This window comes from Sinocyclocheilus anshuiensis, unplaced genomic scaffold, assembly GCF_001515605.1.
Source record: "Sinocyclocheilus anshuiensis isolate Anshui unplaced genomic scaffold, SAMN03320099.WGS_v1.1 scaffold671, whole genome shotgun sequence".
NCBI lineage: Eukaryota > Metazoa > Chordata > Actinopteri > Cypriniformes > Cyprinidae > Sinocyclocheilus > Sinocyclocheilus anshuiensis.
Window position 1 is genome coordinate 373,121 of NW_015551031.1, and position 15,692 is coordinate 388,812.

At 36.6% G+C, this 15,692-nt stretch overlaps 1 protein-coding gene across 1 annotated transcript in view; it reads right to left on the bottom strand.

Moving 5' to 3' along the window:
* Positions 1 to 15,692, bottom strand: part of LOC107661187 (transmembrane protein 132C-like) — a gene marked incomplete at its 5' end in the record, with an annotated part of 62,578 nt that overhangs the window by 15,597 nt on the left and 31,289 nt on the right. The window contains one exon of the mRNA XM_016450661.1: positions 6,385 to 6,528. Coding sequence (XP_016306147.1) covers positions 6,385 to 6,528 — 144 coding nt within the window. The remainder of the gene's footprint in view (positions 1 to 6,384; positions 6,529 to 15,692) is intronic.

Genomic DNA, 15,692 nt, shown 5'->3' on the forward strand with positions numbered 1-15,692 from the left:
GGCCTTTTATTGTGGCCAGCCTAAGGCACACCTGTGCAATAATCATGCTGTCTAATCAGCATCTTGATATGCCACACCTGTGAGGTGGATGGATTATCTCGGCAAAGGAGAAGTGTTCACTAACACAGATTTAGACAGATTTGTGAACAATATTTGAGAGAAATAGGCCTTTTGTGTACATAGAAAAAGTCTTAGATCTTTGAGTTCAGCTCATGAAAAATGGGGGCAAAAACAAAAGTGTTGCGTTTATAATTTTGTTCAGTGTATGTATGTGTGTGTGTGTGACCCTGCACCACAAAACCACGGGTATATTTGTAACAATAGCCAACAATACATTGTATGGGTCAAAATTATCGATTTTTCTTTATGCCAAAAATCATTAGGATATTAAGTAAAGATCATGATCCATGAAGATATTTTGTAAATTTCCTACTGTAAATATATCAAAACTTTTATCTAATTGTTTTGATTAGAAATATGCATGGCTAAGAACTTTATTTGGACAATTTTAAAGGCGATTTTCTCAATATTTAGATTTTGTTGCACCCTTAGATTCCAGATTTTCAAACAGTTGTATCTAATATTGTCCTATCCTAAAACCATATATCAGTGGAAAGCTTATTTATTCAGCTTTCAGATGATGTATAAGTCTCAAAAATTGACCATTATGACTGGTTTTGTGGTCCAGGGTCAAATAATATAAAATCCTATAAAAATAAAACTATAACATTTATTATACAAATTTCACAAAATTTTACAACATTTTAAATGTTGCTGTGAATCACTATTTTTAGCTTTAATGGCAATCAAAGATAATTTTGTGCATTAAAATGAACTCTGATTCAAATTATTTTTAATTTGAGAAAATAATATTTAATGGTTTACATTTCAAAAATGTAAACTATCTTTACATATAAATTCACAAAACATATTCAAATGCTGCCGTGTATCACCATCATCAACAAATAGTCAAACAGCTTCAGTGTAGTTTGCTCATTTTTCTAAAGGATTGCCTGACTATTCTGTACTTCTCTATGATGGCAAAAATGCATTAACTTTAACAGATGATGGTTTTTTAGTTGAATTTTAATCCATATCAATTATTTTAGTCCGTATCAATTTTCACACACCATAGATTCCATTTCAATTTTAAATAAAAGTGTAGTTAGCTTATATCGCCTTTGTAGTGCAGTTAAACTACCTTTAATATGAATTACTTGTAACTTAAGCTTCATTTTCAAAATAGGTTTTCAAACACTGGGTGAAACACCTTCCTGGACACACACATTTCTGTGTATGAACACACACAAACAATCCTCCTGCAGTGTGGTGATACGGTGTCATCTAAAAGAATCTGCTCCAGCTCTACAACTTACTGTATGTACCATTTTCATTCCTTTCCTGACTTCTGTCTCTATCCTTTCCTCTTTTTCCCTCTCTCATTACTCTCTCAGTCTGTCCATCTCCTGTATCTGCCTGTGCAGAAGATATTCTCATTTGCCGGATTGTCTAGACAGCTTGAAATCCAAACACATCACAAAGAAATACTACACATCAAACAAAATAACAGCTACATGTCTTTCCACTGGGTTTCATAATTTCGTCTGACACACATAATATCAACAGCTGCTAATTGAAATGCCCTTAGGAAAAAAATTAAACATTAAATTGGGCTGGGAACTGTAGCAGGGAAATAGTCAAAGATAAAGCTTTTCTCACTTGAAATTGTTAACCCAGATCCTAAACATAACTCTGGGATATCTTGTTTTACATTGTTCATATTTAACACTATAGTTAGTAATCACTGTTTAGTTTATGATTAGCTATTTGTTGCTAAACAACTCACTATAACTCACCTTTGGCATCACAATTTGTGGTGTTTGGATCAGTGCTAAGTGATCCTACCCTTGCTCTGGTGCAGGTTTTTAAAAGCTAAAGCTCTTTCGAAGCCACCGCTTTACCCACACTGTAAAAAATTCCTGTAAATTTACAAGGAAATTTAACAGTAAAATGCTTTTTTCATGTAATAACAGTAAGTTACTGTTTTTTGCAATGCATTGTGGGACAAAGTTGACCAGCACCAGTATGACACTGTTATTTAACAGCATAATACCATATTTTCCCTTGTACACGTGCGTATAGGAAGACATTTTGGTTGATCTGCATGAGGTCATTTTGCAGCTCTGTCTTTTATTGCACATGCACATATTTCTGCCTCATCATTTGACCAAAATCCACATTGGATCGCAGACAGAAGTTATTACAAACACTCAGTAGTGATTGATAGTGACATTCAAGTAGAAGTATTGTATTAATCTCATTAATTGTCAAGTGTAGCTTGAAGCTTTCATTATGTATTTTATCAAATCACATACGTTTGTAAGAAACTGCCAAAAAAAGAGAGATTTTTAATTATATAATGTACCATATGCTGATCAGAGGGATGTGGGTGGGATGTAATGCCAGAGTAAAGTAAAGCCACAACTTACACAACAGTGTTTAGATCATCTTTTTTTCCTGACAAAATCAATATAATGCAATATTTCTATCTGCTGAATGTGAGCTTTTCCGTATTCCAAGCTTGCCTGCTGCACTGGGGACATCACATGGCACGAGTCGTGAAATTCTGAAAATAAATCTAGGAATTATTTGATTGTTATTTTAAATCAGTGGGGTTGAGGAATCAAAAGTAACTAAGTAACTAAGCTGTTTTATGGATGGTAACTGTAATATAATTCCTGAAATCTTATTAGTAATTAGTTACACTACTAGTTACTCCAAAAAGTAATATTATTACAGTAACTAAGTTACTAGTAACTAGTTACTGACCAGCACTGGTCATATCACACACAAACTGGCAAGAAACTCTTTTTTTTTTCTCTAACCCGCACATCCTAATCTTTATCTGAGTAAAAAAATTACTGTGGAGTGATCTTTTTTATCTTGTGTGGTTACAAATTTAGCGTGAGGTTCAAACCGTCCATTATCTGCTTGCTGTATATTTGCAACCACGCATTTGGTTTTATCTGTAAGTTACCGAGTACACTTCTAAATATTAACATACATTATAAAGAGCCAGCGAAGCATAATTTGATGACAGCATAGCGTGTTTTAATCATGGAGCAGTAACCGAGCAAGGCATGATAGCATTGTTAGCTCGTTAGCATATAAGGTTACTCAAACTGCATTTGATTTGTTATTTACTAACGTCACACAATTTATGCAATGGACACAAGTCCCAATCTTTATCTAAGCAAAAGATATGCGTGTATGAACAAAAATGTATAATTCTTGCTTGATTACTGTGAACGTGCATATTCAAACCGCTGCTAGCGATTGCAAAACTAGTGGCATGACAGATGGACAGGCGGAATCTGACGGTTTGATTTTATTTTTAAACTTTATTTAAATTTTTTTGTGGGGGATGTCTGTAATTAGTTAACTAGAGAAGCTATCTATTTTTTACATTATGTTTTCCTTGTCCTTGTAGCTCAACTACTGAAGACTGACTTTGTAGAGAAGCAAAGGACTCATTCTTTAAGAAAACGTAAGTTTGCCTATTGTTTGTTCAAGTAATCATTCACCTAAAAAAATGTTTCTCATCATTTACTCAACCTTATGCTGTCTCAAACTTGTAGGACTTTCTCTTGGAGGACAAATTAAGATATTGTTGTGGAGAAATTATGTCTGTTTTGACCATACAGTGGAAGACCAGTGGGAACCAAACATTCAAGCTCCAAAAGGAACATAAAGGTATGATTAATCACCAGTCATTTTGTCTGATATCAAAATATCAGACCAAAGGACCACAAATTAGAGACTGTTCCATATATCATATGGAACTGTTCCTTATTGTCTCTGTAGAATATTGGAACAAGTAGCACATTAAGGTGTTTTTTTGTTTTTTTTGCCATTTGCAGAGGCTTTCAGCCATCTTAAATTGTTTTCTTTACTAATAGATGTCTGCCACTCCTTCTGACCTTGAGAATATGGGTAACCTGCCTGTGACTCCTTGCCTGATCCTTCTTGGTAAGTATATCATATTAGATATGTCTGCATTTTGTTTCACTAAAACAAAGCTCACACTCCAGACTGACACTAGTTGCTATTATCAGGAAAGGATCCATCTTAACGTGCCTCATACTAGAATCCACTTATTATAATTGCAGCATGTATGACCTATGCAGTGTATTCCAAGTCTTCAGTTAATTACAGACTAGTTTTTTCGATTATCAAAATTATACACTTGAAAACGTTTAAAACTGAAACTTTTCTCTTCCTACTTTTCAGATACTTTATTGGAATAAATCCAGAAAAGAGGATCAAAGCTGCATTGAGAAAAGAAGTGTCTAAAATAATTGGAAAAACTGCAGAAGAAGACCCAAGATGATGCTGATGAAGACCATCAGTCCAGAAGTATCTCATCCTTAACTCAACCTTATGCTGTCTCAAACCAGTAGTACATTCTCTTGGAGGACAATTTAAGATATTGTCATAGAGAAATGTTTGGCCGTACAATGGAAGACAAATGGGGGCCAAACTTTGAGCTCCAAAAGGAACATAAAGGTATGATTACTCAATCAAAGACACCAGTCATTTGATCTGATATGAAAATATCAGACCAAAGGACCACAAATGAGAGACTGCAATGTACGGTGAAAAGTGTTTTCACCCAAACAAATTGAATCACTTCAGAAAACTGGCTAAACCACATGATTAATTACCTTTATCTTCAATTTACTGTATGTCTGTTGGTATTTGAAAGTTTGATTCCCATTTTCTTTTGCACTGTAGGGACAAACAGACATTTAATCTCCAGTAAAGTATCATCTATATTGGAGTTTAAATTGGCTAATGCTGATTTGTATTTTATAAACCATTTGTTTTGAAAATAACATTAGCTGGTGTTCACTGAAGCCTGATTTGAGAGTACATTTGTATTTTATGAGCAAATAAAGACTTTAAGTATGTTTGTATGTATGTATATACATGCCTGTTTTAGGGCATATTGTAAAAGTTTATCTATAGTGTTGTATCAGATTAAAAAACAAAACATAACTTGACTTTGTTCTCTTTTGTAATACACATAGTCAAATAGAAAATGCAGGGTATAATATGCATTTAAAATTGAGATCATGGAGTTATGAGTAGTATGTAATTTAACAGATATACGCTGCTACATTACGGTAGTATACTGTAGATGTCAAAATGGCATTTTACTGTTAATAAAAAAAAACAGTAGCACACTGTATTTTTACAGTATGATGCTGGCAACCACAGCTGCCAGTAGATTACCGTTTTTTTACAGGGAAATTTTTTACAGTGCAGGGTTAGACAATAAACCAGGTTGAATGGCAGTGTGTAGAGAATTATATTTAGAAATATGACAGTGACATCAACTGGTACATGCACTGCCACAGATTATAAATATAGACAATACAAAGGGATGCTATGCAATGCATTGTATTTGAATAAAATATACAAAATCTGCAGTGCTCAAAAAGTCAATGTAGACAAAAATAATGGCATAGTGTATTCAGATGCTCTGAATCCAGGTCACAGTGCCTGTGTGTGTGTCAGCTTTGGTGGGGAGGAAGGGGGGATTCCTCTCCAGAGGTCAGTGTTTCAGTGTGGGGTGTTCATCAGATAATTAAACCCGAAGGGAGTAAATACACACACATACACACACATTGTCATTTTCGCCCTCATAAAATGCTCTCATATTTTGTTCCCAAACGGCAGATGGAAGTGGAAGGCACAAGCTTGTTCTGAAAAGACTGCATTTAACATCCCTTTGATTTTTCGCCTCTGGCTTGACAACTGAAAATAGACATTACTTCAGAGCGGTTGAATGTATAGCGCTTTAAATCAAATCTAATATAGCTATCTTAATACACTATGTGTTCCCTCAACAGTTCTTTTGTTATCTTGATTACAAAATTATTCTGAGCTTATGTGTGTCTGCAGGTTCTTTTAGCTTTTGTTTCCTTGCTTTGCTTTACAGTAAATCACACCACATCACAATATCTCACAAATTACTAATACATTTTTTTTTTTTAATCATTTAGAATAATTTGGTTGGCATATGCGCACATTTAGGGTATATAAAATTCCATTAGCATACTAAATAAATATTCTGAATGTCAATTTCCATCACCATCATTTCCACCACAGAATGTTATTAAACATAATTTGAAATGTGTTGGAAATTCCACTGTGATAGAAATGGCAAAACTGGCTGTTATTTGGCTAATTAAACTAAACTACTGAGAGTGTGAAGAGTTAATTTTTTTAAATTTAAGTCTGTAAGGTCAAAAGTATGCAAATATGCATCCACAAATGTGTGGTTTATTCATGTTAGTGACCCCTGCATGATTTGCCCACCTTAACCACGTCCTCATCCGTCGAGCGACATTCCACCGACTCTGTCACATCGGTCACAGTACCTTCGGTTCCAACAGTGACCACCTTCACTGGCATGGCAACAGTTTTCCCGGTGAGCACTGCGGTGTTAAGGATCTCTGTCTCCTGCACACAGAGGGCAGATCAATCAGACTGCGTTAATTCAGGATAATTCACTCGCAATTATTCACGATAATTCGTCATTCTGTCAGCTCCAGCTCTTCAGCACCAACATTGAGTCGCACTATTAACCCAGTGAGTCATATCATTCAATTAGAGTCATCAGCTCTGGAGAGTCTCAGAGTGAGATGGAGAGGTCTGTTTAGAGCCAAACAACACATTCTGTTTTTATGAAACTGATCCACTCTCAGATAATCTATATTAACATGAAAAACACACACAAGAATAAGGTTCACTATCAAGTCACTACAAAAAGAAAAAAAAATTCACACATATTTGGAAGAAAATATGAACGCTTGCCCATGCAAAACTCTTCAGCATGACACTAGGGTATTGTGGGTATTCCATATTCCTAACCCTAAATATGGGCAAGAAATAGTGATGCTTGACTGAGGAAGCACCAGTAAATAAAGATAAAAATGATGCTTATAGCAAACATCAATACCACTGTGGGAATTTCCAGAAATATGCTTTACATAGAGAACAATGTCAGGGAAAAACACTGTAGGCACATCTTATTTTCACAGAAATATCCCGTAATTATGGAGAAATGACAGCTATGGTAACTGTTTCTGTGAATCCATTCTCTCTTTGCTTATAATCTTATCGGAAACATGTCCGTGTGTTCAATTTACAGTTCAAACAAACCAAAGGCTGTATAATTAGATCATTTAAGTCTGACCTGTGTTTTTCTTGCCGGCTGGGGCTATGGGTGAGGAGACTACACAAAACTGCCCTCATCATAAACCACGCAGCACTTTGAGATGGATAAACCTAAATAAAGAAACCCTCTGTGAAGGTTTTGTTCTTCATTATAGGGTCTTTTCTTCTCTTTATGTCACAGCTCTCGCCATTCTCCTTTAGAGAAAACAGATAACATTATTTAATCCTGAACTGTGGATAATGAAATTTCAAGCTTGTTAATGGACCTGAGGTCTTCTGTTCTTTTTTTTCTCCAGGCTGATCCCACTTCAGGCTTCACTTGGCAGCTGATTCTTATTTCAATCATTTTCACTTTAATGCACCACAATCGTAGGGATAAACGAGCCTCTTCCTGTCTTTCCCTTTATGCGTTTAAGCCGATCATTATTTTCTATCTAACACAGGCTGCGCTGTCTACTTCCGAGGTAGAATTTGAATACGCCATTTCCCTTGATTTCAACATTATGTAAATGTGCAATAGGAATGTAGTCTCAGCAGCAAGAGTTTGGTATTCAAACCTTATGCTCAGACATTTTGACAGGGAGTTATCGCCTGTGTTTGATTTGCTGTCAAAACATTAATTTATCAAGACCAGGAAAATGACTCTGATAAATATTCCACAGGATGGGATGGGTGAAGTGTTTACAATTCGCTCTCCCCCTTTCACTCACTTCCCGCTCAGATGAATTCAAAGAACCCAGCGACACTATTCGGCAGACAAGGTGCTTTCAAATGTCTTTCAATGTGTCCATTCACCGGCTGTTAAAAGCGAACAATGTAATTTTCAGTCAAGCCTGAAGATTACGCAGTGAATTAAAAACAGAATTCAAGAGTAAAACAGGCAAAGTGGTGGAAAGCCTCTCATTGTGATGCCACAGACTCTGATGGGTAGCTTTACTTCACGGTAAAAAAAAAAATTAAAAAATAGAGGTGAGTTCAGTTCAGCGAGGGAGTACAGTTTTAAACCACACAGGTCAAATCCATTGACCCTTGAGAAAGGCATACGTGCCTCCACCCTCTGACTCACATGGCAAAAGCACAAAAAAATGTAGTGGAACTTTCCTGCTCAGGATATATCAACAAAAATGTTTAATATTTGAAAATTATATCCGAAGATTCTAATGCTTTGGAAAAGGAGAAAAATAACTATTTATTCACCTTAAAAATGACGGGTATGTGAATGTTTGCACAGTTATGAAAGGATTCCAAAGTAATATAAGACGAGGCTTTCCAAATTCAGAAATACACAGAGTAAGAAGCCAATCAGTCACATAAAAGTCCCATAAATCTGTGCCACATTTTTCTCAGTTTTGAGGAGAAAATGTAATGTGTTAAAGGGATAGTTCACCCAAAAATGAAAATTCTGTCATTAATTACTCAGCCTCATGTCGTTCCAAAACTGTAACACCTACCGTAATTTTGCGAAGCTACGAGAATACCTTTTGTGCGCAAAGAAAACAAAAATAACGACTTTATTCAACAATTCTTCTCTTCAGCGTCGTCTGCTGCGATTCACGAGAGTACCACGACGCATGAAATTAGTCATTATTTTGTTTTCTTTGTGCACAAAAAGTATTCTCGTATCTTCGTAAAATTATGGTAAGACTACTGATGTCAGACAGACTATTTTAACGATGTCCTTAATACCATTCTGGGCCTTGACCGTGGTAGCATTGGGGTCTATGCAGGGTCAGAAAGCACTCGGATTTCATCAAACATATCTTAATTTGAGTTCCGAAGATGAATAAAGGTTTTACGGGTTTGTAACGACATGAGGGTGAGTAATTAATGACAGAATTCTCATTTTTGGGTGAACTATCCCTTTAAAACATGACCTAAACATGAAACTAAATAAAATCACAATAATTACATAAAATACATACATAAAATTAAAATAATAAATAAGTTGCATTAGCACATTAAAATGATTTCTGTAGCATCATGTGACATTGACTGGAGTAATATATGCTGAAAATATTATTTTAAAATATATTGAAATAGAAAACCCCTAATTGTAATAATATTTCACAATATTACAGTTTATTCTGTATTTTGATAAAATAATTGCAATTCGAGATTTTATGTATATTAGTGCTGTCAAACGATTAATCGTGATTAATCGCATCATACATGAATCAAATTCCTTGGTGTGTCTGTGCATTAGTGAGTTTTGAGATTGCAAGACTACATTAACATGCAGCACAATACAGAGTACAGTCTCTTCACGCATCTGGCTTGGCTTGGCTTGAAAATTAAGGAAGATTTACTCTGACAGCAGGACTGATGTGGGTGGCATGAGAACCAGCAGAACTAATATGCAACTAGTTTATGTCCACCTACACTCCCGGTCCTCCCCCTCACCTCAATCATGATGCTCCGGTTGTTGAAACCCACCATCCTTCTCCTTCCCCCAACCCCATCTCTGGAGCTCCTATGAGCCATGGTTCCAGAGGGAGGGTGTTGAATCCGAGCACAATGTGTTATTCATGCAGCTTCATCATCCGCTTCTGCCCGGTGGTCGGTAAACATCATTCCCTGGACTGCTGACTGATTAGTGTTAGCTATGCATGGATGCTGGGTTTGAAGAACAGGCTGTACGGCCTCCCAGAGACCATCTCTGCGGGAGGGCAGTGCTTCTACAACACGCACTTACCTTTAAGTGGCTCCACACTATCTTGAGAAAGAGTGAGAGAAAAGAGAAGGAGGTAAATCGATAAAAGGCCATTACACTTTTGGCAGAGTTGGTGGGGATTAAAGATATATCGGAGGTCGGGGAATGTAGGGTTAATATCAGCACAGGTGATTGGTTCAGTTCGTGGTGAACCTACACCAGCTCACATGGGGTCTAACGCTCAAGGACAGGCAGCACTGAATGCATCGGCACCCCGTGTGGATCCTTGCGGCCGATGCCGCAGACATGCTATTACAGAGCCATCGATCGGCGGCTGTATTTCTTTTCAAGACCGCAGGTCCTCCCATGTTTTCAGCAGCGATGGCTAAAGCCTTTTTGCCTCTCAGAGTCTTGCTGACAGAGCCTCTGATAAAATGGCACAACAGTGCAGACAAACAGGGAGCGAAGAGGAAGATGGCTATTGATTTCAGTAATAGTGCAGAGAGATGAAGGGAATGCTCAGCAGTCGTTGAACACATTACAGCCACTGGGTCAGCCAAGCGCCTCTCAGTGGCCGCTAGAATGAGGATAATCACAGTTTTGTTTTACTATTACCGCATCAACTGATAATCCAAGGCCTCTCCACCTCACTGCTTGGCTAAATGAGCACTCTTTCCAGGAATTATGAGCCCTGTTATGAACAGTGGATGAACCGGACATGAGCATAAACCTGGATTTCTCTGCTACCATTCCTTAAGTATTAAACTTTGATGCATTATTCATGACATTGCATAGATACGCTCATTTAGACAGTGTGATTTAGCAAAGTGGATATTGGATCAAGATCTTTTGTTAGTCCTGGAACAACATTCTTATCAAGCCATCACAGGCCAAACACAAGCTTAGATACCACCGAAATCTAGTAGAAATTATTCATAAGAATGCTGTTCAAGTCCTAACCCCAGCCCTAAGATCAGGATGACAGGAAGGTTGTTCGAGGAACATGTCCTTCTTGAATCATGGCAAGCACATTCAAACTCACATTCAAACTCAATCACACTACCTTTCCACTGCACCTACAAGACAATCTCTACTGCTTGGTATCTAGAGACCAACAGATGTTGTTTTTATGACCAGTAACAATTATTTGTATGTGTATGTTTAAACGTATGCAGAACTGATTGTTAATTATTGTTTAATTTTTGTTTCTAAGTTACATGGTATAATAAAAATTTGTCTAAAACAATAACCTGGAGGGTTACTTTATAAAAAAAAAAACATTAATAGTAATAATTATTATTATTATTATAAATTACATGACAACTACTTTTGATTATTTATTATTAATATTAATATTATTATTAATATTATGTATGTTTAAATGTATGCAGAACTGATTCTTTATTATTGTTTAATTTTTGTTTTTTAATTGCATAATACAATAAAAATTTGTCTACAACAATAACCTAGAGGGTTATAAATAAATAAATAAATGATCATCATCAAATTTTAATAATTTATAATATAAGAAAAAATGTAATTATATTTTTTTATAATTTATACTACTACTTTTATTTATTATTATTAATAATATTATATTCAATTTTCAATTATTTTTGTTTACCTTTAAGTATAAACAGAACTGATTCTTCATTTTTTAATTTGTACTTTTAGTTACATAATAAAAGTGAATAATAATAACAATAATAATAGTATTATATTTTTATAATTCATACTACTACTACTAATTTATTACTATTATTATTATTATTAAATTAAATAATAATAATAATAATTATTATTATTATTATGACATGACATATGCAAATTTGTTTTGCAATCTAGTCATGTCTAAGTGTAAAGGTTTAGTAATTTAGCCAAATAATACTAAATAATAAGTTAGTGAATTTATCATTGAAAGGAGGCCATTCAATATCACCAGACTTGATACAAAGGAACCAAAAAACAATTATTTCAATCCAATTATCTGTCTATTGCAACCTGCAGCCCTCAAGGGTTTTGGGGTTAATGTTCAAACAGCAGAGCTTAGATGAACTCTTTCACCACTCTTTCAAATTAACACTTGCTAGAAAACTCCACCACCTTTTAATAACTTTAAAAAAACGACACGGCTTAGATGCAATCGCAATCTAACATCACCTCTCTCATTTCCTCCATCTCTGGGGCAGTGAAATGTGGAAGTACAGATTCCATATGCCCTGTGTAGTGTGCAGGCCTCCAGGTGAGGGATAATGAATACATAGGCTGTTTCAGATGATTGTGATAAGGCGGCAGCGGTCATGCACACAGTCGCGGTGGAGAGAGAGAGAGAGATGCTCGTAGTAATGAGGGAGTGTGCGGTGAGGACCATCAATCCCCACAGCTCCGTGGCAGGGCTCAGGTTTACCGAGGCCCGCCGCCGCACACAATAACACGCTTCTGTCTGCATCTTAATCTCTCAGCAGTCACAAATCAACTTGCATTTCTTTCGGACAACTGCACTCATTTTTTTCTCTCTCTCTCCCTTTTTCTTTTTCTCTTTCTATTCTTGCATGTGTGCCACACGGTCTTGTGCTGCAGGGGGTTCTAGAGAAACATTTGCATCAAGAGTAAATAAATCAGTAATACAAAAACAGCTCAAATACTGGAGTACAGTGAGCACTCCGTCAAACTGTGCAGCTTAAATGACTTCTCTCAAAGACATTCTCATAATAAATTGTCTAGATCACAATGTAAAAGGAGAAATTCCTTGTTTGTTCTCCAGATAATAGGTTGTTGGTCTCTGAAATGTCAAAATACATTCTAAAGATCAGGCACGTGCACACATAGACATCATAGGGGGCTTGAGCACCTGCCCTTCTTCTTCCTCGAGAGCAAGTGCCCTTTTTCTGGGGAGTTTTTAATTTTTAATTTAATTTAATTTATTTTTTAATGAATGAATGTATGTATATATGTGTGCATGTGTGTGTTTCTGTTTGTGCACAGCTTTCCCTGTCAAACAAATAAAAAATTAAGATATCAGGTCAGGTCGGGATATGTAGAGAGACTGTCGAGTTCCAATGCCTTTCTCCCCTCTGCGTCTTCGCACAGGCGCACAGCACAGCAGTGTAGCACGATTGATCGGCACATGCACATCACAGACAGGCAGAGAGCCTCCCTCCCTTTCCAGTTGTGTTTGTCTTGGTGTGGAGGTGAGTGGTGATGAACAAAAGACTAAGCTACCTATGCCTTGAATTTACAGCTAATTATCCAAATGACAAAAGGCAAATATAGTTAATTTGTCTTGCTTTTTTTCTTTTTTATAATTTCAAATATCAGTATTCAATGTTTTATGTTTAAAATATCAAAACAGTATTAATGCATTTGTAGCTGCAGGTTAAATGCATTCATGTCCTGCATTAAACAGTATGTAAATGCATCTAAATGCCACTTCAGCTGCAGCTTCTGTGTTTTATCTGCATTGCAAAGATGAATTTTGTCAATACTGATTTAATTTGCTTGGTAACAGCCCAAATGACTTATTATTCTAATTGACTGATTCAATTTATTAATTTGACTGAAAAGATGATGCGCACTTTTAGAAAAAATGGCTTTATGAAGGTAAAAATGCCCATAAAAGGTAAAAATCTAAAATCACTGCTGTGAACTGATCACCACACAGAATATGAAGAATATCAAAAACTTTAGGAGTCAGCTGTCCACTGCAGTCCTTAAGATATCAGCACAATAACACACTCAGCAAAATAACGTCTAATTATCGTTATCGGTAAAATCCCAGAACGTTTTGTTTACAAATTTTTTAAAATAAATATAAGAAGTGCCCTTTTTTCCACTCGAGCCCCTGCCCCTAAAAATGTCTGTGCACATCCCTGCTAAAGATCAACCATGCTGAAAAGAACAGCTGAGCTAGTTTATGCTGCTTAATGCTAGTTTAGTTAGTAGACAAGTCTCAATGGACTGGCAGATACGATATCTCATGTGTAGATATCCAAAAGTCTTTAGTTTACATAATAGTGTGGCACTTTACAGTTTGTACTATGGACAAAAATACAGTGGTGGCCAAAATTATTAGAACACTAGTATTGTAGTATTGTACTAGTACTAGTATAGTATAAAAATGGTTTTAAATCAGTTATTTCTATTTTTGCTGTAGTGTGTCAGTAGGAAATATATATACACAGTATATATAAAATTAATATATATATACAATAATATATATAAAATTTTCTCATTATGGTATATTATTATCAAATTGTTTTTTTTAATTATCATAAGTTTTGTATATTTTTTGGGAATTAACTGATTCTAGGCCTCATTAATCTCAGCTTGTGCACCTTAGTTTTTGAGGGAAAAATGTCCAAAACTACCCACAAATAAAGATTTTTTTCACTCAAAAACAGGAGTGCATAAGCTGACAAAAAGATGGAATCCAAGATTGGCAATTAATACAGCATAATGAGGGATTCACAAGCAATTTTTTTAATTAGGCAAAGGGTTTTCAGGACAGCACAAGAGTTAAATTATTGGTGTTTTAAAGATGAACTTTAAGTGAGCATTAGATGACAGCAAATGTAATGTAAAAATACTGCACAATTAAATGTTCAATATGCTACTGATATATAGTGCATGCTAATTATTAGCAAGGAAAGAATCACTAGCAGCTAGTTCCCCAATGTAAATTTGACGAGTAGTTCAAAAATGTTGCATGATTTATGGCGTACGGCATGTGGAAAACACAAAGGAAAGGCTATTACCTTGTCCTGTAGGCGGTTTACAGAGGACACTGTTCAAACAGACTTGAAGGTAGTCAAACAGCAGGCCAGCGTCGCTCAGAGAACAGAGAAACCCATGAGCTCTGAAGAAAAGCCTGACACACAACGAAACTCAAGACTAAGGCCAAGAGGCTACGGAGAACCAAACAAAACAAATCCTGGAAAAAAAAAAAAATCAGAAGAGGGGTTTGAAGGGAGATGCCTCTGACTTGGCAATTTGTTTGATTTTGCTTTTCTCTGAACAAACTCTCTGAGCGCCGCGAGAAGACAGGGTGGCAAACAAGAATGAGAGCGCTTTCAATAGTCAACAGAAAACAAGCTCAGCAGGGACTGAAATCTGAACGGCCAATTACAAGGAGCTTAAGTAAACTTGATTCAAAAGTTGTGAGGTATAGAAACAGAGCGAGGCAGAAAGACAAACACACACATTATAAAGAGAGAGAGAGCGAACGCACACGCTGGTGCATCCTAATGAGCCAGAACAGATTTCCTGCATTTTGAGGGTATCATGCACTGCCAAATCCTATTAGGGCATCTCCTCATTCAGAAAGTTGAAAGTGATGTGATTACATTGATCCCCTCCTGCTGTGTAACACAACAATCTGCTCTCCCAGCATTCCGAGAGCTCAAGACAAATGCGCTCCGTCAGAGGCCCAGACAACACAAGTGATTGGTGGCTGTTGTCTCTCTGTCTGCGGCCGTGATTGTTGTGCGAAATGCACCAGTGGGCCGAACGGGCTCGAGCCGGGGGTGTCGAACTCAGGCTGTAAGGGCATCCGGGCTCATTTCCACAATGTTATTACATCATTCTCCGCCCTCGTCACTACTGTACGACTGGCTGTGTTTACCGTAATGGGCCGAGACGGCACAGCTCTCAAACGCGACGGCTGATGGTGCTTGTTTGGCCACTGAGTGGGGAACGGGCACGTGGCGGCTGTCCTCTCAAATGAGGCCGAAGAGACAGCTGGCAGGCTTGAATTAGCCGGTGTCCGCGAGAGGGGAAAAAGCTCATTCTAATGGAGCAG